The sequence below is a fragment of the Arvicanthis niloticus genome, chromosome 3 (assembly GCF_011762505.2).
Source record: "Arvicanthis niloticus isolate mArvNil1 chromosome 3, mArvNil1.pat.X, whole genome shotgun sequence".
Lineage (NCBI taxonomy): Eukaryota > Metazoa > Chordata > Mammalia > Rodentia > Muridae > Arvicanthis > Arvicanthis niloticus.
In genome coordinates, this window is record NC_047660.1 from 137,023,252 (window position 1) to 137,051,251 (window position 28,000).

Consider the following 28,000-nt stretch of genomic DNA (forward strand, 5'->3'; position numbering starts at 1 on the left):
GGTACATAGCTATTCACAAAGTAGCCTGGGCTAAGATCAAGTCATAAAAATAAACAATTACTAAGATACAGTATAAAATTAAGTAAAATAAAAATGGCTAGTGGAATGGCTCATCGAATCAATCACTTTCCCTGTGAGCCTTAGGTGAAGGAAAAGGACTGGCGGGCTCCACAAAGTTGTCCTCTGACTTCTATACATACGCTGTAGCATGTACGTGCATGCCCACACATACCACACACAGATTTTAAGGCAGGGAGCGGTGGCATACACGTTTGATCCAGGATTGTGGAGTCAGAGGCAAGAATACATCAGTGGGTTCGAGGGGAGCCTGGTCTACATAAGGAGTTGCTGCCCAGTGAGGACAGCAGGGTGAGACCCTGTCTCCAAATAATAAAAAATAATTAAAATACAAAATGTCAAAGTATAAAGGTGCTCTAACTATAAAATGAAAACTCGTAATGTCTTATAGACAACAAAAAAAAATTTTAAATAAACAAGTGAGCTCTTCCCCGTCCCCCTCTCAGTCCTGCCCTCTCTTGAGTCCCTCCCCTTCCTCCGCCAACTCCTGGCGGGAGTTGGCTGAGTTCTGTTGAACTTGTCTTCATGTCAGCCATTGGTCGAGCTATAGCCAATGGGCTTCATAGTTGCACTGATGCCTTTCTGGAAGACTGTCATTATCCGTCTTCTACGCTGATTGGTTATATTTCGTGGGGATGACTCCAATGGCCTGTTGAGTACTGTTATGTATGTCCCGCCCTCACCAGGCCCCACCCCACAGCTGCTTGTTATTAGTTTCAGTCTTTCACCCTGGCCTCTTCCGGCTCTTAAGCCACGCCCCCTTTATCTAAGCTCCTCTCTTGTCTAAGCGCCTAATTCATCTACTACCCTTCACCCCGCCCCACATCCTGACTGGGAGCCCCGCCCCTAAACGATCCCACTCGATAAGCTCCGCCCCATCATTCCTCTCTAGGCTCCACCCTGTAGCCGCTTAAACCTTTCGTCTTTTACGTCCCACAGCCTCCGCCCCACCCACTGGCTCCTAGTCCACGCCCTTGGCTTCTGCTCCGTTATCCAATCCCGTTAACTAGCTCTTATTCAATCCCTCCCTTTATTGGTCCGTGCGCGTCTCTGTGGTCAAGAGCGACGGCGACGGCGGCCCATAGCCAAGGGAGGGCGGGACTTCCGGCCGTGCGGAACCCAATAAGTAGACGCCGGCCGGCGGCCCGTGCGGACGCCTCCGCCCCTTAGGCGTCCGACTCCCGCCTCTAGCTTCACCTCCTACCGCCGCCGTTGCTGCTTCCCGCGGCCTGGGCCTCCGCCGAAAGCATGCCGCACGCCTTCAAGCCCGGGGACTTGGTGTTTGCCAAGATGAAGGGCTACCCGCACTGGCCGGCCCGGGTGAGGCCGCGCGTGGAGTGGACCGGAGCGGAGGGGCCGCGGGCGGGCGCGCGCGGGGAGCCTGGAATGGAGGCCGAGGGGAGGCTGAGGAGAGATTGGGGCTGCGGGCTCAGGTAGCTGCACTGTGGCTCTCTGGAGTTGAGGAATCTCCTTCCTCCGGGACCACAGTGCCTGGAGGCTGGAGTGTCTTCGGGGTGGTCCCTGGTCTGAGGGACTTGTATTCCGCGGTTCCGGATCCTGGCCCTGAGACCCATGGTCTTTTGGAACTGAGGTGTGGCAGTGTTTTGGTTTGAGTAACCTGCATGGTGAGGTCCTGAGTCTCAGAGGCCCACAGTCCTGCAGAGAATGGCTGTGGTACTATCCTTGACCTCCTCCGGGACCTGAGAGATCAATGTACCAGAGTTTTGCGTTTAGGGGACCCCAGGATCGTGGAGCCTGAGGGGTGTAGTGGGGCTCGAAGGGTGCGTGGGAACCTTGGGATTGGAGTGGAAGGGTCAAATGATCGGGAGAGTCTCTCTCAGAGAGGCTGCGCGTGATGAACGGGGGAGCAGGATGCAGCCCCAGAGAAAGGGACCTTATCTCCATGACCTAAATGAGGGCAAGGGTTGGAAGAAAGCTTTTCTGGGGACCTGGAGTCCGGTCCTTAGAGAGATTCAGTGGGCTGGATGTAACTCACCAGAGAACAGGGAGCTTCGGGCTGGAGGTAGGCTTTAGGGTTTCCTGTTTGAGGAAGCTGGGGTCAGGGAGTGTAGATGTCTGGAGCCTGGGTGTGCAGGTGGTAGAATTCTGGCCCTGGCAAAAAATGGCACACAGGAACCCAAAAGCTTCTGGTGTTCCCAGGACTTATGACAGAGGTTACTCCAGGGCTGAAGTTAGCTGCATCCATGTGTCAGGACTGAAGGAATTTTTGTTTGGGCAGATGGTGGCTGGCGTTGCAAGTCCTGGTGCACATGTTCAGTTGCATAGAAACAGAGTTTTGTTGCATCTAGATGTTAGTACAGAGGCTAGATTGGCTATGTCTGCATGGGGGTGGGAGTAGAAGGCCATAAGGCAGGGAGTTGCCATGGAGATGCCAAAGAGCAAGCTGAACGGGAACCAGCCCAGGAGGTAACTCCTAGAGGTCTGGACCAGTGGGGCCCATAGGTTCCTGAGGTGTGGGACCTTTGGGAGAAGCAGCCTGGCAGTCCTCAGCAAGGCAGGTTTGAGGATGCTTGTGCATCTGGTATCCTTCATCCAGCCACCAGGGACCAGAGTATGAACTAGGACCAAAGAGACTATAGGGATAATGTTTGGGGAGCAGGCCAGGGAGGATCAGCAATCCCCCAGGAGTTGGTGAGGTGGGTGGGTAAGCTCTGGGAATCCCACTGAGACCAAGGAGCAAAACTTTACAGTGGCCACTGCCCTCCCTAGTCTACCTCTGCTCTCTATGAAGCTCTTGTCCCTTCCCCCTTCCTAGCCTTCTCCAGCACAGAGAGAACAGTTCCAAGCACCTGATTGGAGGGGAAGGGGCTGCTAGCATCCTGTGGGAAGGTGACTGACAGCTGCTGGAGCCCATGGGCTTTTACAAAGAGGGTGGGACTTCCGGGATGCTCTGGGCCTGGCTCCTTCAGCCCACCCCCCCATCTCCATCACTGGAGCTGCCAGATTTACCTCTGGGACAAGAGCAAACCGGGCCTTTTTTCCAAGAGGGGCAGTCATTGGCGAGTCCTGGGAGTGGGGAGAAGCTGAACCTAGGCCCACCCCCCCTGGGGGGGCGTTCAGGAGACCACACTGGGCCTGGCTCGACTTAAGTACCTGTATGAAAGCCCAGCTTTCTTGGTGGAAAGAGAATTGCTGTGGGTGGCAGACAGGTTAACAGGGTGCACATAAGTGTGCAGGTTTCATAGCCAGGCATGGTTGTGCTCGCCTTCAATCCCAATCCCCATTGCCTAGGAGAAAGACAAGTCCCAAGCTACCTTTGTCTACACAGTTTGAGGACAGCCAGGCTGCATAGTGAGACTGTCTAAAAAGAAAAAATTTAATTCCAAGTTAAAGGGCTAAGGAGATAGTTTATAGCTTAGTGGACCTGAGTTCAGATCTCAGACTTCTGTTTGGAAAGTGCTGTGTCTCCCCATGGTGTGTTCTCCCCCACCCCAAGTAACTGGATGGTTTTCTGGGTCTGGATAAAGCTGCCTCTTGGCCTGAAGCCCTCTGACCAGCCTGCCTCTCACTACAGATTGATGACATTGCTGATGGTGCCGTGAAGCCCCCACCCAACAAATACCCCATCTTCTTCTTTGGAACGCATGAAACGTAAGTGTCCCCTCCAGGTTTTCACCCACAGACTGGCTTCTTTCCCAGGGTGGCCTGGCTCACCTGGAACTGGCCTGTGGTTCTTACTTCCAGGGCCTTCCTCGGACCCAAGGACCTGTTCCCCTATGACAAGTGCAAGGACAAGTACGGAAAGCCCAACAAGAGAAAAGGCTTCAATGAGGGGCTCTGGGAGATCCAGAACAACCCCCACGCTAGCTATAGTGCACCTCCGGTGAGTGCCTGGGCACAGGTGGGCAGTGGAGCACTTATAGGCCCCTGGGGGCGGGCCTTCCTCAGAAACTTGCAGGATGTTTTCTCTTTTCCTTCAGTATTGTAGATGCCGTGGATTGGATCTTTCTTTGGGGTGTATTGCTGGGCCCTACAGAATGCTTAGTAGCATTGTGGGTCTGCTCACTCCACTCCAGGGACTCCCACATATGTCTCTGGATACCACCCAGTGTTCACTATATGGGGACCACCATCTAAGGATGAGCCTGGATTCTGAACAGGGTGTTACAAGTCTGGTAGATGCTTCTCGAAGGTGAAAGGCTTCCTATAACTAGCACCCTCCTCTGTCCTGAACTCTTAGCTGTGGATTGGGTAGAGTAAGCAGTTGTTTGTGAATGTGAGACATAATGCCAAGAGCCTGTCTGGAAATTTCTGGGGAGAGAATCAATTTAGAAAAGTTGAAGAGAGGGGCTGGTGAGACTCAGCAGATGCTTGACCTCCATGCCTGATGACCTGAGTACCTTCCCAATACTCATGGTGGGAAGGGAGCTGTCTCCTGTATGTCACTCTCTGGCCTCCCTCCACACATGCCCACACTAAACAAATATGATTTCTAAAATTTAAAGTTAGAAGTTGAAATCAATAGAAAGCCACTGTGGAAGGGTGAAAGGGTTGCCTATGTGGGTGATGGAGACTGAGGTCAGAGTGGAGGGTATTGGGCTGGGTAGGGTCCTTCATTCAGTTTTATTCCTGCTCTGGGGTGCTAGTGGTGTTTGTTTGCATATCTGTGCAGGCTGGAGACTGACATCAGTGTCTTTCTTGACCCCCCTCTACCTTACATATTGAGCCATCGTATCTCGTGACCCCCTAGCTCACTCAGCCGAGTTAGCTCAAAGGACACGCTATTTGTATCCTGTGCACCTGGGCTCACAAGTGGGCTGCCTGGCATCTCTGGGAATGCCAGGAACCTTAATCCTGGTGCGTTTGTGTGTGCAGTAGGTGCTTTGCTGGCTAAGCTGTTGCCTCACTACCTGCTCTGAAGGTTTTAATGAAAAGTGGCAGAGCAGCGCCAGCTTGGGATGGTCATCCAGTTGGGAGGTGGCCAAAGGGAGCGATCACAGCAAGGCAAAACCCACTGTTGGTGAAGGTCACCTGGGTTTGTTGCTGGTGAACAAAGCAGGAGTCGATGAGTGTGAGTCCTGACCCTGGCTTTACCAGTAGAAATTGGAGTCTTCTCATAGAATCTGGTCATTATTGGACCATGAAATCTTGAGGTAGTCAGATGCCTCTCTTTGCCCAACTGGCTCATGCTGGAAGGAGTCTCCAAAGGGAGCAGCAGACATAGTTGTGTTGACACCTGCTAAGACCAGAATCAGACACTGATCTGGACCCAGTCCTGGCCTTGAGTATGCAGTCAAAAATGTTCAACAGCAGGTGTCTCCCAAGCATTCCTGGTTTGGCTGCCTTTGTTGAGAGGCTGGGAACATGCACTGTATGCCAGTGACAGTTTACATCTGTCGTTTGTACCATGTATGGAGAGTGGAGTAGCTCTTAGTGTGTCCCTCCTGGGTTCTGCTTGGGCAGGGGATCTTGTCATCTCTGCTGGCACTAGTTTGAATGCTCTCTAGTTACACATCCTGAGCCCATTGCCTGCTGGTGAATCATCACTGTATTTAATATTTATTGAACACCCATGGCTTGTGGGCACCATGCAGACAATTGCAGCCCTCAAGGAAACAAAACCCAAACATCAAGTGCTGGAGCCAGCCAGCCATCCACATGCCTCTGAGACAGAGTGACTGGAAGCTCTGAGAGCCCCTGGCTGCCCTGTAGTTCCATGACCTAGTGTGCCCTCAAGGGGACATGAATGTGGACTGTAGATGGGTCTGTCATGCCAGCATTCAGAGCTGCTGAGACAGGAGCCTCTCTTGGGTTAGAGTAAAAGGTCAGCCTTGATGCCTTGAGTCAAACAAATAGGAAAGAGAGGTATAATTCCTGGGCCTCCCTAGAGTGGTCCTTCCAAGCATTCTCAAGATAGATACTTTTTGACAGACAATGTATACACAGGCCTTCAGAAGCATGATTTTATGGAAAACCGAGTGTAGTGACTATTCTGGAATTTTGGTTTCTGTAAAAAAAAAAAAAAAAAAACTACAGAAATGGTTTTGCCAGCTGCAGATAGTCTCTGCGATTGTGTGATGTTTGGAATTCTGGGAACTCTTCAGAGGTTATATATAAATGCTAGGGCCCGTGGGGCAGGCAGGGTTGGTGGCTGTTGGTTGTTTGGAGGGTGGGGGTAGGGTGTAGGTTGCACTTTTTAGTAGTTTTGCGCAAAGGAACAAGAAGAAAGAAAGTAGAGTCAGGGTTCTCTCTGGCTATCTCCCCCCTCTATCCTTGTTTCTCTCCTGTCTAGTCATAGGGGGTGAAACTGGGGGTGGGGGGGAGGGGTAAAGAGTGGGAAAAGAAAAACCCACAAAGCAGTAAAGACCAGCTACAACTGAGCTGTCTCTTTTCCCTAAAACATTTAGCTTAATTTTACAAGTCAGACAGGAACACAGACCTCATTTTCAGAAAGAGCATTGTTCTGTGGGGAGCCGTCCTGCTGCAGTGCCTTTCTACCTCACTGAAAACCACACAAAGCTTTCTTTTCTTTTTTTAAGATGTATTCATCTTTATTTTATGTGTATGGGTGTTTTGCCTCCATGTATATAAGTGCACTGTGTGCATGCCTGGTGCCTGAGGAGGCCAAAAGAGGCTGCCAGATCCCCTGGCACTGGAGTTATTAGACAGCATGTGAGTGCTAGTTTTATTTTGATGTGAGCATTGCTTTGTTTTGGTTTTTGTTGTTCACTTTTCTTTATGACAAATTTTCCCCAATTTAAGAAATTCTTTGAGAATATGCCATCAGCTTTAGTCAGAAAATAGACAGACCTGATTCACCTGTCCTGTGATTGGCCCTGCAGATAACATATGTTTTAAGCTGGTTGTTAAGTCTACCTCTGACCTTGTCTCAGACACACTCATTTGTATACACACATGGTTCTTGGCACCAGTGATGTGCTTGCTCACAGAGCATTCCGTGGGATGTACAGGTCCATGAACTCACTGCATTGTTTTCTATGTTGAGGTCTTGCATGCTCACTCCAGGTCTCAGGATCTCACATATCCCAGGCTAGCCTCAAATTTTCTATGTAGCTGAAGGTAGCTTTAGACTGTGCATCCTACTCTGTCTGCCTCCCACATGGTAGGTGACAAATAGGTCTGGCCTGTGTATCCATGCTGCAGTGTGAGTTTATGTGCCTGAGCTCAGGCACAAGCACCTGGGAGACCTGGACTTCTTCACTTCTCTGTTCTGGTCTCCTGATTCTGTTCTCTAGGGATCTGCTCCATAGCTTTTTTTTTTTTTTTTTTTTTTTTTTTTTTTCCAGCTTCTGTAAGCCCCCATCTCCTGTCCATGCTCACTGCAGTCACCCTAAGGAATTATAAATACCAGGTTCTTAAGATTTACATTTATATGCTATCTAGTGTTATGTCAGCTTGACACAGTAGAGTCCCCAACAGATTGGCTTGTGGGCATTCTCTTGATTGATGATTGATATTGGCTTGTGGGCATTCTCTTGATTGATGATTGATATGGGAAGGCCCAGCTCACTGTGGGTGATGTCACCCTTTGGCTGGTGGTCCTGGGTGCAATAAGAAAGCAAGCTGAGGAAGCCATGGTGAAGGAGCCAATAAACAGCACCCCTCCATGACTCCTGCATCAGCTGCTGCCTTGAATTCCCATCCTGACTTCCTGGATGATGAGCTGTAAGCTAAAATAAACCCTTTCCTCTCTAAGTTCATGGTTTTGGCTACAGTTTTTTTAATCATAGCAATAGAAATCCTAAGTAAGACACATTGGTATCATGAGTCGGGTATTGATGCCAGTCATGACCATATGTTTTAGGGAGGTTGGTGATGGCATTTGAACTTTGGGAACTTTGGGCTGAGAAATTCATTGAGGTGCAGAGCTCATTTGAGTGTTCTGTTCTGTGGGCATCTGGAAGGTAAAAGATACTGAAAGCAATGCAGACGATGGAGGCTTGCCTTCTGACAGTCTAAAGGGAAGTGTTCAGAGTATGTTAAGGATTCTTTTATTGGCCCATCCTACTAAAGTGAAACCTTTGCTTTGTGAGAAAAATCGATGCTGGAGTTAAGAATCATAGGTGACAGAGACCAGCATTGCTGAGGCAAAATCTGGGAAGAGATTCTTCAGGGTTAGCACACAGAGGCTGAAAGCATCAAACTTGCATCTTGTGTTGGCAGTCAAACTTAGTTATATGAAGTCACCTAGGTGGTGCTGTTTTGAAGGCTGAAGAAGTCTTGAAGAGCAGCCGAGGGCTGGCACTGGGAGAGGCCATTGTGAATGTGCAGCCTTAGTTGCAGTAGAAGTCCCAGGATTGAAGCCTTGGAACCATGTAGCAGGGTCAGCGTCCCTGAAAAGAACTGATAAGAGGCCAGTGGTGAAGACACAGCCCATTGCAGAGACCCCAGTATTTTGGAGAGGTCAGTGGCATAGGATGACCAAGAACAACAGCAAGTGTGGAGTGGAGTGGGCCTGAGCCGACTAGGAGACAAGCTGCGTGTGCTTCAGATGACAGAGCCAGGGAAGCTGCTGCCAAGGTCTTTGGAGACCAGAGCTCGAAAGTCTCTGAGTCTCCCCTGAGCTGTACATACTGAGCTGTGCATGGCTGGACTTGGGTTTTGCTTTGATCTGACTGGCTGCTCTACTTCCTCCCTCCTGGAGTAAGAAAGAGTGTAACTTACTTTTATTTCAATTTATTTAATCCCACATTTGAGAGACTTTAGATATTTAGAGGAACTTTGAACTTTTTTTGGTTTTTTGTTTGTTTTTTGGTGTTTTTGTTTTTTGTTTTTCAAAAGTGGAACCTCACTATGAAACCCTGAGTGTTCTAGAATTTGCTTCGTAGACAAGGCTAGCCTCAAACTCATATAGAAGCACCTAGCCAGACTTGGTTGTTCCCTCTTTTGTTTTCGTTTTTTAAAGACAGGGTTTCCCTGGAGAAACCTGCACCTGGGAAGCAGAAACAGGCAGGTTTCTGTGAATTCAAGAACCAACCTGCTGTACATAATGAGTTCCAGGACAGCCAAGGCTACATAGAGAGACTCTGTCTCAAAACAAACCAAAACAGAGATGCACTTGCCTCTGCCTATGAGGACTGAGATTAAAGACTTTGGAAACCACACCCTGCTAAAACTAAACTTTTGAAGTGTTGGAATTTTATTTTTGTTTTTGTTTTTGGTTTTTTGGTTTGTTTGTTTTTTCAAGACAGGGTTTTTCTGTATAGCCTTGGCTGTTCTGGAACTCACTTTGTAGACCAGACTGGCCTCGAACTCAGAAATCCGCCTGCCTCTACCTCCCAAGCGCTGGGACTAAAGGCGTGCGCCACCACCAAGTGTTGGAATTTTTAAAGACTGGTACTTGTAAAGTTATTTGGTTTTATATTGTGGTGTTACTATTAACATACTATGGGAAAGAAAAAGGTTCAATACTGATGTGTTTGTGTGTCAAGTTAACAAGAGGTTAGTTGTGCTGGGTGGTTTTATGTCAGCTTAACACAAGCTACAATCACTTAGGAAGAAGAACCTACCTCAGTCAAGAAAATCTCTCCCCACCAGATCAGCCTGGGGCGTGTCTTTATGCCATTTCTCTTGGATAATTTATGTGGGAGGGGCCACCCACTAGGCTTGTGGCCCTGGGTTCTATAAGAAAGCAGGCTGAGCAAGCCATAGAGAAAAGGCCAGTAAGAAGCACCCTCCATGGCCCCTGCATCAACTTCTGCCTCCGGGTCCCTGGAGATTATGCTCCAGTTCCCTTGGATGGTGAATAAGCTATAAGAAAAAATAAACGGTTTTTTCCCCCAAGTTCATTTTTGTCCTTTTTTTTTTTTTTAAATCACATCAATAGAATGTATGTGGGGATGGGCCCCCCCTGTGCAGGTCAGGTGACAGGTTGTGAAGTCGGTTCTCTCCTTCCACCATTTGCATCCTGAGGATTGAACTCAGGTCACCAGGCTTGACAGCAAGCCATTTACCAGCTGAGTCCTCTCCCTGACCCTACACACTAGATTCTTGGGCATAGAAGAACAATCAGGCCGGGCGGTGGTGGCGCACACCTTTAATCCTAGCACTTGGGAGGCAGAGGCAGGCGGATTTCTGAGTTCGAGGCCAGCCTGGTCTACAGAGTGAGTTCCAGGACAGCCAGGGCTACACAGAGAAACCCTGTCTCAAAAACAAAAAAAAACAAAAAACAAAAAGAAAGAAAGAAAGAAAGAAGAAGAACAATCAGGACTCTAGAAGCAAAGCAGGTAGATCTCTGTGAGTTCAGGGCCAGCCCAGCCTAGTCTACACAGTGAATTCCAGGACAGCCAGGGCTTCATAGAGAGACCCTGCCTCAAAGCAAACAAACAGAATGGTCAGAGCTGCACATGAGATCCAGCAGCAGGTAGCAGGAGAGCAATGTTTGGCCACCCCTAAATCATCCGGTAAACTGTACACTCTGCAGTCCCTGTTTAACAGTGTTGCTGTATTTGTGGCTGGTGCAGCTTTCACCTCAGTGTGACTGCAGCTCTCTCCACCCCACAGTATCACAGTGCTGTGCCTGAGTGTCTGCCCTTGGCATTCTGCTCTTCCACCTAGATTTATCTGCTGTAGACAGGCCCACAATTCAAGGATGTCATCCTGTGTAGCCCAGGCTGGCCTAGAATGACAGAATATCCGGGGAAGGCCTTGATTCTCTGCCCCCACTTGCCATACACTGGAATTTTAGGCCTACAGTCAGTGCAGTGGCTATGCTTGCCATGCTCACTGTCTCTGGCTGTACCACATCTTTTTCACTCCTTAATTAATGGAAGTTTGAGTTCTTTCCAGAACCTGGTCCTTGAAAAATGAACAGCTGCCACCACCCTACCCTATCCTCAGGTCGCAGTTATATGAATTACAGTGACTGGTTCTGAGTGGGGCTGAGGTCTGCTATTGTCATCATAGTCGGTGCTCTAGAGTGTGCGTTGGATGAATGAGGGGGAACTCAACGTGTTTGGAGCTCACACATTTTCTCTGCATCCTGAGACTTGTTGAGCCACCTGCCCAATGGTTTCAGAGCCTCAGTAAGTTAGTGTGTGAGCTAGCCACAGCACTATCTTCAGTCTCTGCACCACCACCTTCATTTCTCTCTACACCCTGGCCATTCCAGCCTTTCCCTTTGCTCTCCACTCCCTTGTAGCCCTTGTAAGCTGTATCTTGCCCACCCTGCTCTACCTCTGAGGTCCCAGTACACTTTCTTCACTTCACAGTTCTCATGGCAGCTCCTCATTTCGCAGTCTTCACTGTCTTTGTAGTCCCTGTGTTTAACAGCCTTGTGTGATCTGCCTGTTTCTAGGTTCTCAGCCCCTGGGTCGGACAGGAGGCCAAGTTGCAGTGAATTCATACATAGCTTGTGATGTGGCTGGACTGTGTGTGGCTGCTGCCTAAGCAGGCATTGTGAGGGTGGCAAGTTCAGCAGTGCCCCCGGGGCTGGCTTCTTCTCACAATTGTAATAGCTTGAAATAGAGCCAAGCCAGACCTGTTCAGGCAGGCCTGTCTTCCCAGCACAACTTCAAGGCCAGCCAGGCTTCATAGTACCCTATCTAACGTAGAAAGTAAAGAGAGGCCCAGGGCTGTAGCTCAGTGGGAGAGGACTTGCCTAGCATGCCTGAAGCCCTGCATCCAGTTCCCAGTAGCACACACACAAAGCAAACAAACAGCACCCACAGTTATTACCACTTGCTGTGCTCTACATGCTACCTGTTCACTTGACAGCTCTGTGCTACCTGAAGCATCCTCATGAAGCCAAAAGTTGTGACCTCCCCCTTGCTCAGATGGAAACTGAGGCACAGAGCCAAAGCACTTGCTCCTACATCTTCCTACCTACACCATCCTACTGTCTCAGTTTTCTAACTTATGATTGAGGCAGCCAGACCGTGAGCCTGGATTCCCAGCATTGGATGCTGTCTGCCCAGTTAACATGGGGCTAGGAAGTTTATCCTGGCCCCTTGGTGACACATCTGTCACCCCCAACCCCAGCCCGTGAGCTCCTCTGACAGTGAGGCCCCTGAAGCCGACCTGAGTGGTGGCAGCGACGCCGACAAGGACAAAGAAGCCCGGAGGGTCATGACTGTGACAGCTGTGACCACCACAGCCACCAGTGACAGGATGGAGAGCGATTCCGACTCTGACAAGAGCAGTGATCACAGTGGCCTGAAGCGGAAGACACCAGTCTTGAAGGTAGTATAAAGAGGGTAGCTGCTACAAACCTGTCCCCTTGGTGGCCCTTGCCATCTCCAGCCCCTCTCTATAGGAATTGTTTTTGTTGTTTGTTTTGAGATAGGGCCTCACTGTGTAATAGCCCAGTCAGGCCTGAAACTTGTAATCTGCCTGCCTCGGCCTCTGGGAGTGCTGAGGTCATGAGTATGCATCACCATGCCTGTTTCAGTACTCATTTTTAACAAGAATTGAGGTAAAATTCTGATACCTTGAAGTTTACTTCAGGGGGCCTGACTTTCCATAGCATTTTTAATCTTTGTATGATTATGAGATTAGTCCACATGTCTGTTTCTGTGTGTAGAGAGGCCAGAGATTGAGAGTCTCTCCCTGTCTGCATTTGAGAGCTCACCAGTTTAACTAGATGGCCAGCAAGCCTGGGGACCCTGTGACTCTGCCTCCCTGGCTCTTGATTACAGATATGGGTTTGCTTTTTTATTTGATGGGTAATGTTTTGGGGGGGAGGGCAGTTTTTATTTTCTACATCTGGGTGTTTTACCTGCACACCAGTTATGTCTGCACACCTCATTCATTCCATGTCTGATACTCAAAGCCAGAAATGGTATTTGATCTCCTGGGACACTATGTAGCCCTGGTTATCCTGGAACTCACTATGTGGATTAGGCTGGCCTCAAACTTTTATCCCAGGCTTTTTCCTCCTTAGTGCTGTGATTAAAGGCGTGTGTAGCCACTTCCAGCTTTGTAGTTACTGATGGTTGTGAGCAGCCTTGTGCTAGCGGGGAAGAAGCCTAGATCCTCTTGACAGTAGCCAGTGATCACTGCTCAAGCCACAGCCCCTTTTTAAAATGTGTTGTTTTTTTTTTATCATGTATATGTATTTGTGCCTTGGGAGAGGGTGCACATGAGTGCACATGCCTGTGTAAACAAGACAGTTGTGAGCTATCATGTGGGTGCTAGGAACCATGGAGCCTGTGTAAGCCACCAGTGCTCTAACATGGAGCTACTGCTCTTACCATGATGGAGGTCTTCCACAGGGTCCTGATGATGGCACACAGGTCCTCCGACTTGCAGAGTAGATGCTTTTGCTGCTCATTCCTATTCTTTACAGACTGTTGGACCATGTTGATGTGTACCTTTCAAGCATAGTAAGCTGCACTGCCTCTTCCATAGTTCTTTCTGTGGGCCTGTCAGTCCTACTGGAGTCTGCTCTCTCTGTGTCAGTCCTACTGGGGTCATCTGTCTGTCTGTCTGTCTGTCTGTCTATATCTCTGAGATTTTCTTTTTGATATAGAGTCTGCTCTCTCTGTGTCAGCCCTACTGGGGTCATCTGTCTGTCTGTCTGTCTGTCTGTCTGTCTGTCTATATTTCTGAGATTTTCTTTTTGATATAGAGCTTGTGACATAAAATGAGGCATTCTGAGGTACAGTCCTTACCATGAAAGTTACAGCCCAGTCAGACACTATTCTCTCCAGCCCCCTAGCACTTGCCCCCCAAGTTCCCTTCTCTAGTTCTGACCACTCAAAGGATAGGGAGCTCCTAGGAGTGGGACCCACAGTTACGTGTGCCTTTGTATGTGGCTCGTGTCATGACCCCAGAAATAAGGGCACAAAGATTGCATGTTCAAGGCTACCCAGGAGGGTCCTATCTGGAGCCGAGGATGTCTAGCTGCTGACCCAGCCTGACCCTGCCTTCCAGATGTCAGTTTCCAAACGAGCTAGAAAAGCCTCTAGCGACCTGGATCAGGCCAGTGTATCCCCATCGGAAGAGGATTCCGAGAGCCCATCTGAGTCGGAGAAGACCAGTGACCAGGTGAGCAAACACCAGCCTCCAGGACAACCTGGCATGGCAGCCAGCACTCCTGACACGCCTGTCTCTACACCCAGGATTTTACCCCAGAAAAGAAGACAGTGGCCCGGGTGCCACGACGGGGTCCTCTGGGAGGACGCAAGAAGAAGGTAAGAGTGCTGTGCCCCAGGTCCTGAACAGCCATTGGCATCATGAGGGGCCTTTTGTGGCAGTGATGCCTGGGTACCCAGGTATGTGGTGATACCCCTGTGGCCTTGGGTCACTGCTGCTCCTCCCAGGGGACCCCACTACCACAATTGAAAATCAGGTCCTATCTGCTGGAATGCTGTGGCATAAAGGATCGTGTGTGCTGTGTGTGCACGTTGGCAGTGTGAGGACTTGTGTTTACAAGGCTGCTTGTGCATGTGCAGCTGAGTTTGTGTATCTGTGGTCATGTGTGTGGTGATGTAGACTGTGAGTGTTGTAGTGTGGCTCGCTGTGGGAGAACTGGACAGTGTTAGGGAGAAAGCAGGTTGGGCCTTCTATCCAGATTTTCAGTGCACATCTGCCATGGAAAACCCCTGGGCTTGGCCCTGATTCAGTTACCCAGGAGCCCCCAGGGTGCCTGATGTTTCTGCTGTGGATGAGGCACAGAACTGTATCTCTTGGGAACTGCAGCCACTTTTGCCATCACCCTCCCACCCTGTGTGGCTCCTCTTCCATTTGGGCTCTAGCACCCTACTGGCTCTGCCTGTCCCCAGAAGGTGCCATCAGCCTCGGATTCAGACTCCAAAGCCGACTCGGATGGGGCCAAGGAGGAGCCTGTGGTTGCAGCACAGCCGTCTCCATCCTCCTCCTCGTCCTCCTCATCCTCCTCCTCAGACTCAGATGTGTCCGTCAAGAAACCTCCTCGAGGCAGAAAGCCAGGTAAGGCCTGAGCCAGCCTTGATGCAGCCCTGGGAGGCCATGGAGAGAAGGTCACCCCTCCTTTTCCACAGCTGAGAAGCCACCCCCCAAACCCCGAGGGCGGAGACCAAAGCCAGAACGACCACCTTCCACCTCCAGCAGTGACAGGTGGGTGTCACCTAGTGATATGGGGGCCGCACAGTGTGCTGGGATCCCCACTGATAGACTCTCCATCCCAGTGACAGTGACAGTGGTGAGGTGGACCGCATCAGTGAGTGGAAGAGACGTGATGAGGAGCGAAGGCGCGAGCTGGAGGCTCGGAGGCGACGGGAGCAAGAGGAAGAGCTCCGGAGACTTCGAGAACAGGAGAGGGAAGAGAAGGAGCGGCGCAAAGAGCGGGCAGAGCGTGGGGGCAGCAGTGGGGAGGAGCTGGAGGACGAGGAGCCTGTGAAGAAACGTAGCCGCAAGACTCGGGGCCGGGGCACACCATCCTCCTCTGACTCAGAGCCCGAGGGGGAGCTTGGGAAAGAGGTGTGTGGTGTCCCCTCTTCACCTGAAGCCCCAGACACTGACCCTGGACCCCAGGCTATTGAGCTGGGTACTGGGCCTCATCCCTGGTGTTGGAGATACGATGGTAACAGAGCCCAGGACCTCAGGCCTAGAAAGTAGAGATAGCCAGTCAAGGATCCTTCCTGAGTATACAGCTTGTCTCTCACATGGAGAGCTGGACTTCATACCTCCTAAAGGCCAGGGAAGCCATTGCGCAAATATTCTGGTCTGTAGACTAAATGATGGGAATAGGGGACAGACTTCTTCTGAGGCAGTGACCTGTCCTTTGGCTGCTCCCTGTAGGGAAAGAAGTTGGCCAAGAAGTCCCACCTGCCAGGCTCAGAGTCTGCAAGGAAGCCTGGGCAGAAGGAGAAAAGAGGGCGGCCAGATGAGAAGCCACGAGCCAGGTCAGCATCTGTCCTGAGCCCTGGACCTATGAGTTTAGCTTCAGAACCACACCCATCCAAGGGCTCCAATCCTTGAGGCTGCAGCTCAGGACTTTGCCTGCCCCTGACTTACTGTAGAAGTTTCTCCTGGCCCACTTATGGCTGTCAGACTAGGAGCTGCTGGCTTGTAGTGGGTGGAGGCCAGAAGCAATGTCCAGAACCCCAAAGAGCAATCCAGCCGTTATCCACAGCACCCAGAAGTTTTAACTCAGCCTGCAAGTGGTGAAATGCAGCTCATGTCTGTTCCCTAAGTGTGTTCCCAACTACTGCTAATCAGAGTTGCCCATGGGCATCAACAGTGTGGCGTCGTGGCCACACAGCAGGGGCTTCTTAAGGTCAGCCATGTGTTCCTCATCTGCAAGAAGCAGAGGGAGGGCCCCAGCCCTTGGCCTGATGCCTCACCTTGGGCCTCCCAAGATAGCCTGATAGTCTGATGGGAGTCTCTCCATAGGCCCGTGAAGGTGGAGCGGACACGGAAGCGGTCAGAGGGTCTCTCACTGGACAGGAAGGGGGAGAAGAAGAAAGGTGAGCACTAGCAGTCGTACTGGGTTCCAAGGCTCCAGCGTGGACCTATTGGTGGTGAGAGGGGCTGGACCACCTTGTACCTGGGGCCAGAGCACCCTGCTCAAGCCAGCATCTCTCCTGCCCAGAACCTTCTGTAGAGGAGAGACTGCAAAAGCTGCACAGCGAGATCAAATTTGCACTGAAGGTTGACAACCCAGTAAGATGTCTGCTACGCAGCCCCACGCTGCCCTTGAGATGGGTGCTTTCCTCAGCCACCTCCTTACTGATCCTTGGAAATCTTGGGGAAGATGAGGCAGGGTCCCCTGGGTGGAGGAGTGGGTTTCATAGTATTCCAGGGATTGCCTTGCAATCTCCCCTGGGAACAGCAGGCAACATTCTAGGAGATAGCCAGGGCTTCCCTCTCCACTCTTGCCTTGCAGGATGTGAGGAGGTGTCTGAGTGCACTGGAAGAACTGGGGACCCTGCAGGTAACCTCTCAGATCCTTCAGAAGAACACAGATGTGGTAGCAACACTGAAGAAGGTATAGCACAGGACACCAGGGCAAAGTGTCTAGGAGATGGTGGTGGTGTCTAAGGGGAGGTCTCGGGGGGCACAGCCATTGGCTCTGCTAAGCCTGGCCTCCTGGTGGCCAGATTCGCCGGTACAAAGCCAACAAGGATGTGATGGCAAAGGCAGCAGAAGTCTACACCCGGCTCAAGTCGCGGGTCCTAGGGCCGAAAGTTGAGGCTCTCCAGAAGGTGAACAAGGCTGGAGCCGAGAAGGAACGGGCCGATGGCGAGAAGGTGGAGGAACAGCCGGGGGAGCAGGCTCCCAGAGAGCTGGCAGAAGATGAGCCCAGCACCGGTGAGGGCTGCCTGCACCAGGCCAGAGGGCAGGGGAACAGTGCCATGTTTGTCCCTAGCAAGCTTGCCAGACCCAACCTTATTCTGGGGCACCTGGCACAGTGTGTTCGAGCTCCACTGGGTGCTAGAAGTGGGGCGCTAGAAATGGGGTGCTGGAAGTGTTCTTTGTAACCATAGCACCTACATGTACCTGAACTGCTTCTAAGTTTGACCACAGCTGGCTGAGAGGGGTTCTAATGAAAGGCAAGCTGCGTGTTCATAATGACCCTCCTCTGTCTCCCTAGATCGGTCAGCACCTGTGAATGGTGAGGCCACATCCCAGAAGGGGGAGAACACGGAAGATAGAGCACGGGAAGACGGGCAGGACTCGGAGGACGGCCCCAGGGGTGGCTCCTCAGAAGAGCTGCATGAGTGAGTTCCTGGGACATCAGGTGCATTTCCTGCACACTGGAGCCCTCACCCCACATCTTCCACGTGTTGGGGCCAGCCAACACTCTGCTGTTGGTCCACATTAGGCTACCCCATGCTTCGAGCTGCTGGTGCTCTAGGAAAGAACTTCCTGCTGACTGTCTAGGGTTGGCCCTCTGGTAACCAGCATGAGCACTGGCCACCAGACTGAGCCACAGTTGGACTGGGGAGGGTCAGGAAGGCCACACAAGGCACAGGTGCCTTTGACATGAGTGTCACCTTTCCTTGGCTGCCCACCCACCCAATGGCCCCATGGCAACACCAGGCAACCGTGTGCTTACCAACCTTCTTTATGCCCCCTGCAGCCCACAGGACAGCTCCGACCCCGCAAGGCCTGGGAACGAGCATCAGGACCATGAGAGGACACGGCTGGCCTCTGAGTCTGCTGCTGATGACAGTGAGGACAGCTGAGCCCCAGCCACTGTGGCCATGTGCCATGTCCGTCCCCAGCCTCCCAGGGAAGTGCTGCGCTGTTTGTATTTGTGGCCTGGGCTTTTCTGCCTAGTTCTGTGATTTCAATTGACATGAAATGGCTATAAAGAATTTTGTAATGAAAAAGAAACAGCTTTTATTGGCTTGGTGTTCTGATATGAAATGCAGCTAGGCTAGGGCCAGGGCACTGTGCCTGACAAAGGGTTTAGGTGCTGGCCTCCAAGAGCAGTGTGGAGAGCCAGACCTGACTTCAGGGCAGGGCTCATACCCACAGGCTGGCAGAGCTCTTCCTGCAGCCAGTGGCCTGTTCTACCAGCATGAGTAAAGCAGACACTAAGGACAGCTCAAGAGGGGAGAGGTCCATCAGCAGCTGTGCAGAGACCCTCAGATGGGACCAACATAGTGCCTCTGGGGCAGCTCGCCCTCTGGGCTGGAGTGTTGCAGTCCACAGCATCCCAGCCTCCTTTCACTGTGTGGCTTTGAGCAGGGGCTGCCCCACTCTTCTGTGTTCCCAGTGGGCTCACAAGTTGGGTGCATGCTTCCAGTATCCTGCCTCAATAGCCACCAATAATTGGGCATGATGTAATGAGGCTCATGCCATCTGTTGAAAGGCTTAGCCACAGGCTCTGAGCCCAGTGTTTGCCAGTGGCTGTATTTAGTGTCACCATGATGCTGACATGGCAGAAGGACAGGGAAAGGCCCCTGGCTGTCTCTATCATGGTGTTCCTTGGCCATAGCTAGCCCAGCCCTGAAGTTTGTGGACATTGCTATTTTCCAAGAGTGCAGATAAAGGAGCTGGAAGGTTGGGGTCACTAGCACTGCTGGGGTTCAGGGATGGCTGGGCTGTGGCCTTAGCCTGTTGGTGAGGCAGTGCCCCAGCATCTTGTTTGCTTGCATCTTGGGTGCATGGGGCAAGGGAGATGAGCCGCCACCTGCCCGTTTCCCTACTCAGCACAGTCTCCAACCCTAGGCTGCAGGCCATGTGCCTGCACACATCACAGCTACTCATTCAGTCTCCGTGCAGTGGTACGTGTATGACTCGTTTTCTCAGCAGACTGGGGTGTGTGGCTGTGTGCAGCTTTTCTCCCTGCTAAGAATCAGAAGCGGCTACAGGAGCTTACTTCAGCGGCTAGTTTGGAGGAGGGGACATTGGTTTTTGGATATAGCAGGAGCTGTGGCTGGTTTCAAATTCACTTTCCGAGGACCTTCTGCTCCCGCTCAATCCAGAGCTTTGTGGAAGTACAGCCAGCTGTGGTTACAGCATGGTCCTCGGTCATCCCACCCGCCCAGCCCTTAGGTGCCTACAGCTGGCCACAAGGCATTGAAGTGAAGGGTCCAACCAGCCAGCTGAGTGGAGGGTTCTGCTGCAGCTTGTCTAGCAGTCCCTCCAGGCCCTGCCATGCCTGGGCAACAGCAGCACTGCTCTGGGCCAGCTCCTCTGCCTGCTGCTCACTACCTGCCTCGGAAGACACAAGGCCATACAGCTTGCACAGGCTGTGCCGTGCCTGCCCTGCCTGTTGCTGCACCTCTGGCAGACCCTGCAGGCTGGTTGCCAGGCTGCTGTAAGCTGCATGGAGCTGATGGGCAAGGGTGCACAGCCTGTCCTGATCCACGGAAGCCCGCATCTGCAGAGGTGAAGAAAGGTAAGGAGGGACGGGGTTTTCACTAGGGGCAGTGGGAAGGAAGGCCCATACCACACCCACCTCATGGCTACCAGTAGCCTCTGCCGTGGTACTCAAGCTCAAGTCCCTGCACAGCTTTCCACCTGGAGCCTCCATGGTCATGTCTGTCTGGAAAAAGAACCACAGGACATGTGGTTGGCCCAGAAGGAGTAGGGACACTCAGTGCTGTACCTGGATCTCAAGTCTAAACCTGTTCCATATGTAGTGCAGCCAAAACACAGGGTCCTCATGAGGCCATCTGGAATGCCAGGTGGTGGTCCCTCTGTCCACTCACCTCCCACCCAACTCCTGCCGTCTGCATGTCCACACAGATTCCTTTCTGACTACTCTCACCATGCTTTCCCTACCAGTCTACCACCTTGCATCCCACCATACCTCTGTCTTCATCCTTTTCATATTCCCTGGGTGTCTGCTTAGGGGACACGGGGGCTTTAGAATATCAGGCTTCTGTGTCTGTGATGCCCAACATAACTCAGGAGGTGGGTGGGATATTGGGGGAAGAACCCCTGCCAGAGCCCGGTCACCCACACTACCCTTTCCCTTGGGTTCACAGATTGCAGCCACCACACACCCAGCTCACTACATGGTGCCAGTACATCCATGCCTCAGCTCCCTTTGCATGCAGGTGGCTTAGCCCACTGGGCACTTGGCTGGTGACCAGTTGGAGGTGCCCAGAGTGGGGACCAGAGATGCTCTTACCATCTGGAAGGCCTCCTGGAGCTGGGCCAGTGTGGCCCTGGCTTGGAACTGGTTGTGCTGTATGTGGCTCAGGGCATGTTCAAAAGCCCGCTGGCGGAAGCTGGGGGCCAGGTCACCCAGGCGGATGTAGTAGCTTCCCCGATCAGCAGAGAGTACTCGGGGCCCTGACTCTGAGGCCGCCAGCTGAGCTGGAAGAAGGCAGTGAGACTCAATCTGAAAAGTGTCTTGAGACACCCAAAATGGGGATGGGGTCTCACCAAACCCCATGCCCTAGGGACTATGATGGGGAAGAGCAGAGGTACTCACCTTGTTCTTCAGCTGTCATGGGCTGGAAGATATCACCCAACCCTTTCAACTCATGACGAAGTGCAGCAAAGCCTGTGGCAGCCAGCTGACCACACTCCTCCACAGACCTGGGAGTTGTGTGGGCAGATGAAGCCATACCAGACACAAGGGTTTTGGTGGCACCTATGGGCTCTGTGACATGCCCTAAGCCGTATGTGTCTGAGAAGCTATTGGTCTCAGAGCACAGGAACTCTGTGGAAGTCAGGGCGGCCTGTCCTACCCCTTGGTTGGTGGATCTGTGACAGCTAGGCTCATGACATATGGTGGAATGAGAGCCAGAGAGAAAACTCGGGATTGTGTGAACACCTGTGTGGATGGCATTGGTGGCTACATCACCTGAATGAGCCAGCACGGTACACTGTGTGTCTCTGGTAGTGTCCGTGTTCTTATGAATATCTTTAGCCATGTTCATGGTACTCTTAACCCCAACACAGACAGTGTCCTTCATGCCTGTCTGCACTGTCCCCTTAACCACATTAAAGGCCCCTGTGAGTCCCGTGGTCACCGTGTCCTTGGTGCCCATGAGCACAGACTTGGTGGTGTCCAGGCCTCCCTGGGCAACTCCTTTGGTCATGTTGATGGCTCCTGTGACCCCAGCACATACAGTGTCCTTTGTGCCAATCAGCACATTCTTACTGGTGCCAAGACCCATCTGTGCTGTCCCTTTAGCCACATTCATGGCCCCTGTGATTCCTGTAGTCACCGTGTCCTTGGTGCCCATGACCACAGACTTGGTGGTGTCCAGGCCTCCCTGGGCAACTCCTTTGGCCACGTTCACAGCCCCTGTGAGTCCTGTGGTCACCGTGTCCTTGGTGCCCATGACCACAGACTTGGTGGTATCCAGGCCTGTCTGCACTGTCCCCTTAGCCACGTTCACAGCCCCTGTGAGTCCTGTGGTCACTGTGTCCTTGGTGCCCATCAGCACAGACTTGGTGGTGTCCAGGCCTCCCTGGGCAACTCCTTTGGCCATGTTCACAGCCCCTGTGAGTCCTGTGGTCACCGTGTCCTTGGTGCCCATGACCACAGACTTGGTGGTATCCAGGCCTGTCTGTACTGTCCCCTTAGCCACGTTCACAGCCCCTGTGAGTCCTGTGGTCACTGTGTCCTTGGTGCCCATCAGCACAGACTTGGTGGTGTCCAGGCCTCCCTGGGCAACTCCTTTGGCCACGTTCACAGCCCCTGTGAGTCCTGTGGTCACCGTGTCCTTGGTGCCCATGACCACAGACTTGGTGGTATCCAGGCCTGTCTGCACTGTCCCCTTAGCCACGTTCACAGCCCCTGTGAGTCCTGTGGTCACTGTGTCCTTGGTGCCCATGACCACAGACTTGGTGGTGTCCAGACCTCCCTGGGCAACTCCTTTGGCTACGTTCACAGCCCCTGTGAGTCCTGTGGTTACCGTGTCCTTGGTGCCCATCAGCACAGACTTGGTGGTGTCCAGGCCTCCCTGGGCAACTCCTTTGGCCACGTTCACAGCCCCTGTGAGTCCTGTGGTCACCGTGTCCTTGGTGCCCATGACCACAGACTTGGTGGTGTCCAGACCTCCCTGGGCAACTCCTTTGGCCACGTTCACAGCCCCTGTGAGTCCTGTGGTCACCGTGTCCTTGGTGCCCATCAGCACTTTCTGACTGGTATCCAGACCTGTCTGTACTGTTCCTTTGGCCATGTTCACAGCCCCTGTGAGTCCTGTGGTCACCGTGTCCTTGGTGCCCATGACCACAGACTTGGTGGTGTCCAGGCCTCCCTGGGCAACTCCTTTGGCCACGTTCACAGCCCCTATGAGTCCTGTGGTCACCGTGTCCTTGGTGCCCATAACCACAGATTTGGTGGTATCCAGGCCTGTCTGCACTGTCCCCTTAGCCACGTTCACAGCCCCTGTGAGTCCTGTGGTCACCGTGTCCTTGGTGCCCATCAGCACAGACTTGGTGGTGTCCAGGCCTCCCTGGGCAACTCCTTTGGCCACGTTCACAGCCCCTGTGAGTCCTGTGGTCACCGTGTCTTTTGTGCCTATGACCACAGACTTGGTGGTGTCCAGGCCTCCCTGGGCTACTCCTTTGGCCACGTTCACAGCCCCTGTGAGTCCTGTGGTCACCGTGTCCTTGGTGCCCATCAGCACTTTCTGACTGGTATCCAGACCTGTCTGTACTGTTCCTTTGGCCATGTTCACAGCCCCTGTGAGTCCTGTGGTCACCGTGTCCTTGGTGCCCATCAGCACAGACTTGGTGGTGTCCAGGCCTCCCTGGGCAACTCCTTTGGCCACGTTCACAGCCCCTGTGAGTCCTGTGGTCACCGTGTCCTTGGTGCCCATGACCACAGACTTGGTGGTGTCCAGACCTCCCTGGGCTACTCCTTTGGCCACGTTCACAGCCCCTGTGAGTCCTGTGGTCACCGTGTCCTTGGTGCCCATCAGCACTTTCTGACTGGTATCCAGACCTGTCTGTACTGTTCCTTTGGCCATGTTCACAGCCCCTGTGAGTCCTGTGGTCACCGTGTCCTTGGTGCCCATCAGCACAGACTTGGTGGTGTCCAGGCCTCCCTGGGCAACTCCTTTGGCCACGTTCACAGCCCCTGTGAGTCCTGTGGTCACCGTGTCTTTTGTGCCCATGACCACAGACTTGGTGGTGTCCAGGCCTCCCTGGGCTACTCCTTTGGCCACGTTCACAGCCCCTGTGAGTCCTGTGGTCACCGTGTCCTTGGTGCCCATGACCACAGACTTGGTGGTGTCTAGGCCTGTCTGCACTGTCCCCTTAGCCACGTTCACAGCCCCTGTGAGTCCTGTGGTCACCGTGTCTTTTGTGCCTATGACCACAGACTTGGTGGTGTCCAGGCCTGTCTGCACTGTCCCTTTGGCCATGTTTGCCGCTCCCATGAGTCCTGTGGTAACTGTGTCCTTCGTATTGGTGAGGACATTCTTTGAGGTGTCCAAACCTCCCTTGACAAGACCTTTGGCCATGCCCACTGCTCCCATGACACCTCCAGACACTGCCTCCTTAGTGCCCATGAGGGCCGACTGGGTGGCACCCAGGCCCCCCTGGGCCATTCCTTTTGCAGCATCCATGATACCAACCACTCCAGAGGAGAAGGCATCTTTGCTTGTCACATTGAAGCTTCCCATGTCCTTGTCCCCAGATGTCTAATGAGGAAAGGCACAGGTCAGCATCTTATAAAAGTCCCTCTATGCTGTCCACACCTTCTGTACATCCAGTCCTCTGGGTCCCTAGGGCCTCCCTCTGTACCTAGCCAAACACCCTAGCCACATCCAGCTGTAGGGTAATGTCTGGGGACCCAGGACACAGCATTCCCTTCTAGCTGGATGTGATCCTCCCAGCACTTATGAAGCTGAGGCAGGAAGATTGTCACAAGTCTGCCTGGGCTATATAGTATGAGACCCCATCAGTGTCTGTTGGGCTTTGACATAGCTCAAACTGTTGCCAAGGACCCACTCTGTTGTCACTTGGTTGCTTGATATGGAGTCTCATGTGGCCAAGGAGGACTTGCTGGGGTGACAAACATGCATTGCCACTGGGTGGCTCCAGCTAGATGCTACTTCCCCAGGGTACTTCGAACATACCTGCAGATAGTAAAGTTGTCCCAAGAACAGAGCCACAGGCACGGAGTGTGTGGAAGCTGGGCTCAGCACTGCATCCTACAGTGCCTGCCCAGTTGTCTGAATGCTCACTGTGTTCTGCATTGATCTGGGCTTGAGTCCCCAGCACTTCCCTACCTCTGAGTGATATAAGGTGCATTAGGTGTCTCCTCTCCCCAAAGCCTGCCTAGAAAATACATCCTCGCCTCCTGCGGCTGGGGGTGGAACTGCATGTATCAAGTCCTAGGTCATCTCCAGCAGCCCATACACTAGGTGCAGAGGCACACAGACCTGTCAACCCGACATTTGGTAGGTTGAGGCAGGAGGATCAGATGCTCAAGGTCAGCCTCAGCTATATAATGAAGTACAGGCCAACCTGGGCACATTAGACCCTGTATCAGATACAAGAAAACCCCACTTCTTTCAAGGTCAGCAGGGTAAATGAGGGATTCAATGGATGCCTAACTGTTGCCAAAATAAAGGGACAAGCAGGGGATCCTGGCTGCCAGGGTTGTGATTTGAGTCTAACTCTGGTTTGTGTGATGCTTTGGGGCACAATCCTTGTGTCCCAGGGGCAGGGGAGGGCAAGTGCTGAACACAGAACCTTATATAGAATTGCTGAAAGGTTTTGCCTATTTCCCAGATGTGAAAACTGAGGCCCAAGGTAGAGACTTTACTGGGAACCCCACCTCATGAACTGGAACCTCCCAGACAACGCCCAGGTTTCCTGTCCAGGGTCTTCCAACCCAGCTCACCTGTTCAGAAGGTTGGAGCAGCCCTGCTGCACCCCCTGCCATCTGTGGGTTGGTGGCCACTGCAAAGACAGAGCCAGGCAGGGACTGAGGGGCAGGCCTCTGGCTAGAGCCTATTGCTGTTGTGCTATTACCAGGAATGGCCCTAAAGGACAGGAATGTCCTAGCCACTGCCAAGGGATAGCAGGAGCCAGGCCCAGCCTCCTCTCCTGTTCCCTGCCAAGGGTAGCCCTGTCCTGTGTGACACAGGCCCCCAAAGCTGTGGGAGGACATTCTGTACTAGACTCTGGGTGCTGGACACCTACCCACCCTGCACACTTGGGGCCTACAGAGCCTGCAGTGGGCGAATGGTGCCACCCACCCTGCCACAACCACCAGCTGCCTGTCACAAGTGTGTGGTCTTCAGAGCAGTGGCCTGCTGCAGGCACCCCAGCTGAGTCCCAGAATGCTGGCCCAGGGCAGCTGCTGGCCCTCTCCGAGTACCCTTGACAAGCTCAGACAAGCAAAACATCCAGCCTGGTATCCAGAGCAAAGAGCAGAGGGGCCATGGCAGGGAACACCCTTCCCCTGGCTATATTGCCCAGTATCTCTGCCTCAGTTTCCTCATCTAAGGAGATAACACAGACACAGGTCACCAGAATTGCCACAGCTCCTTCCTGGGCAATTGCTCTGCCTGGCCACTCTGTCCCCAGAACTTCTCTTGTGGCACTCACCTGGAGATGGAGGGACAAGAGTCCCTGAGGGGTCTATGGCTGTTTGTATGTCCTTTGTGGATCTGTGAGTGTGGGACACCAGGTTCCGGGCAGAGCTGAAGCCAGGCAGGGACCCGAAGAAACTGCTCAGGGTCTGTGTGGGGTGGGTGGGGGTGGCGTGAGTGGACACTGGGGTTACCTTCCCAGGGTCCCTGGCAGGTTAGCCCTCTGTTCTCTTACCTTGCCCTTGGATTTGGGGGAACCCCTGGTCCCATCTCCTGAAGCTGACATGACAGCAGCCTGTGGGGCTAGAAGGGGGCAGAAAGCGCCACATGCAGGAGGGCCCTCCTGTCCCACCCCACCCTGGTTCCCACCCGCACCCCCTTCACCCACCTGGAGGTGGCAGTCACTGGGTGACACAGCAGCTGGACTCACAGGGACCATTCAGGGTCTCTCAGAGCAGGACAACTACTGGCAGTGCCTGGGCTCACAATTCCCAAGCCTTATAGGGTCTGGGGAGGATGTGGGCCTGGCTGGCCCAGGCAGGCGGCCAGAACACTGGGCGGGGGTGGGGCGGCGGAGGGCGGTGTCACATGCCTGTCCGCCCAGGCCAGTGTGGACCCGGCCCAGCACCTTTCCCCTGCTCTCCACCATGGGCCAAGCAGCCTGTTTATGATGCCCGCTGAAGGCCTAGTGACTCACAGGCCATCTCTCTGCTTCTACTTTTCTGAGATGGGATGCTGCCCTTACCAGGCACCACCTTTGGGTCTCAGTTTCCCCTCTAGATTCATCAGCTGTCATCCTCGCCTCCCTCCTCCCACTGTGTCCTAGCCCCCTGGCTCGTGGTACTCCAGGAACAGGCACCTCCTCCAACACTCAGGACAGTCACTCACCCAGACCCTTTGCACAGCTGTGCCCTCTGTCCCAGGTCCTTTGCATAAGCCATACCCCTGCCTACTACACCTTTCTCTAGGTTCCCACACAGCCTCACCTCTGTCATCCTGTTTATATAATGTGCCCAGGATAGTTAGTACCTGGCACACATAAGACACTTAGGAAATATTTGTCTAAACAGAGACAAGTAAAGTTGCATGAGAGTTTGAAATGAGGTCATATGTGATTGGTAGTCACTCAACAAACAGTACCTTAGCATTCACTTGGCAGAAACAGGGTCTCCAAGAGAAGAGTGTGTGTCTTGTGGAGGGCAGTGACATGTCCCTCTACTGAAAGGGACTTGGACTGAAGTGTGAGAACCCAACTTTGATGAGTCTGCCTTAACCAGTGTGTGTGTGTGGGGGGGAGGTATGCTGGGCCTGAGGCAAGATTGAGACAGCCCCTGAACTCACTGTATGCTAGCCATCAGTGAAGTGACTGGGTACAGTGACTGTCACTCCCACCTGGAACAAAGGTGACAATTAACTCTGGTGCTGAACCAGGGGAAGAGGTTCCAGGCAAAGGTCTGTGTCCCTGGTTGGTTTCCTGGGAATCTTGGTTGTGTTGAGTGACAGTTCTGGGACAGAAGAGGATGCTCCTGAAGGGTTGGGGTGGGTGGGAGTGCTGTAGTCAGCTCCCACCTGCTCCCCACAGTTCACTAAGCTCCCTGGAGGACGTCGTGCCTGTTCTGAGCACTAGGGAGTTAGGGGGTTCTGGATGCCTAGAAATACCATCTAGACCAGGCTCTGGGGAAGCCAGGGGCTGCCCTGACCCCACCACGCTAGACAGTGGTTTTCCAACACACTGCCCAGACCTAGGAGTCAGAGGGCAAGAATGTGGTGAGAAGTCAGGAGAACCCCATGGGACCCATCCTGGCCTTTGCCCTGCCTCTCTCTGTCTTCCACAGCCCCTCACCAATGCAGCCAGGGAAGCTGCAGATCCAGTGAGGAGAGAGAAGAAAAGCCACCCAGTGGGATCCCCTCACTCCTCTGCTGCTCCCAAGAGGTTCTAAGAGCTAATTTATACTAAAGTAAGAATGACTTCCACTTACATGTATTTGAAGCTTACCCTAAGCTACTCCATGCAGCTCTAAGAAATTGACTGTCCCTGAATGCTGGCTCAA

General features: G+C 52.8%; 2 protein-coding genes across 5 annotated transcripts; one reads left to right on the forward strand and one right to left on the reverse strand.

Annotated features, from left to right (window-relative positions):
- Positions 1–1,069: 1,069 nt before the first annotated feature.
- Positions 1,070–18,321, forward strand: Hdgfl2 (HDGF like 2). Of its 3 annotated transcripts, none has more exons than XM_034498405.2 (16): positions 1,070–1,398; positions 3,614–3,690; positions 3,784–3,922; positions 12,040–12,240; positions 13,933–14,046; positions 14,121–14,192; positions 14,757–14,949; positions 15,021–15,096; positions 15,168–15,459; positions 15,781–15,884; positions 16,375–16,448; positions 16,574–16,644; positions 16,868–16,969; positions 17,082–17,292; positions 17,576–17,702; positions 18,065–18,321. In XM_034498405.2, exons 1-16 carry the CDS (start codon positions 1,327–1,329, stop codon positions 18,168–18,170), a joined length of 2,031 nt encoding a protein of 676 aa, XP_034354296.1. In that variant the 5' UTR covers positions 1,070–1,326; the 3' UTR covers positions 18,171–18,321. The 3 variants fall into 3 exon arrangements, with proteins under 3 accessions (XP_034354296.1, XP_034354297.1, XP_034354298.1); XM_034498406.2 differs by having other exon boundaries at positions 14,784–14,949; XM_034498407.2 differs by having other exon boundaries at positions 14,787–14,949.
- Positions 8,036–27,918, reverse strand: Plin4 (perilipin 4). 2 transcript variants are annotated; one of them, XM_076931987.1, is made up of 9 exons: positions 26,338–27,918; positions 26,185–26,252; positions 25,966–26,098; positions 25,256–25,314; positions 20,879–24,047; positions 20,573–20,760; positions 19,895–19,981; positions 18,045–19,816; positions 8,036–8,403 (listed from the first exon to the last, which is right to left on the reverse strand). In XM_076931987.1, the coding sequence occupies exons 2-8, from the start codon at positions 26,233–26,235 to the stop codon at positions 19,493–19,495; spliced, it is 4,011 nt and encodes a 1,336-aa protein (XP_076788102.1). In that variant the 5' UTR covers positions 26,236–26,252; positions 26,338–27,918; the 3' UTR covers positions 8,036–8,403; positions 18,045–19,492. The 2 variants fall into 2 exon arrangements, with proteins under 2 accessions (XP_076788102.1, XP_076788101.1); XM_076931986.1 differs by having other exon boundaries at positions 18,045–19,981.
- Positions 27,919–28,000: the final 82 nt, after the last annotated feature.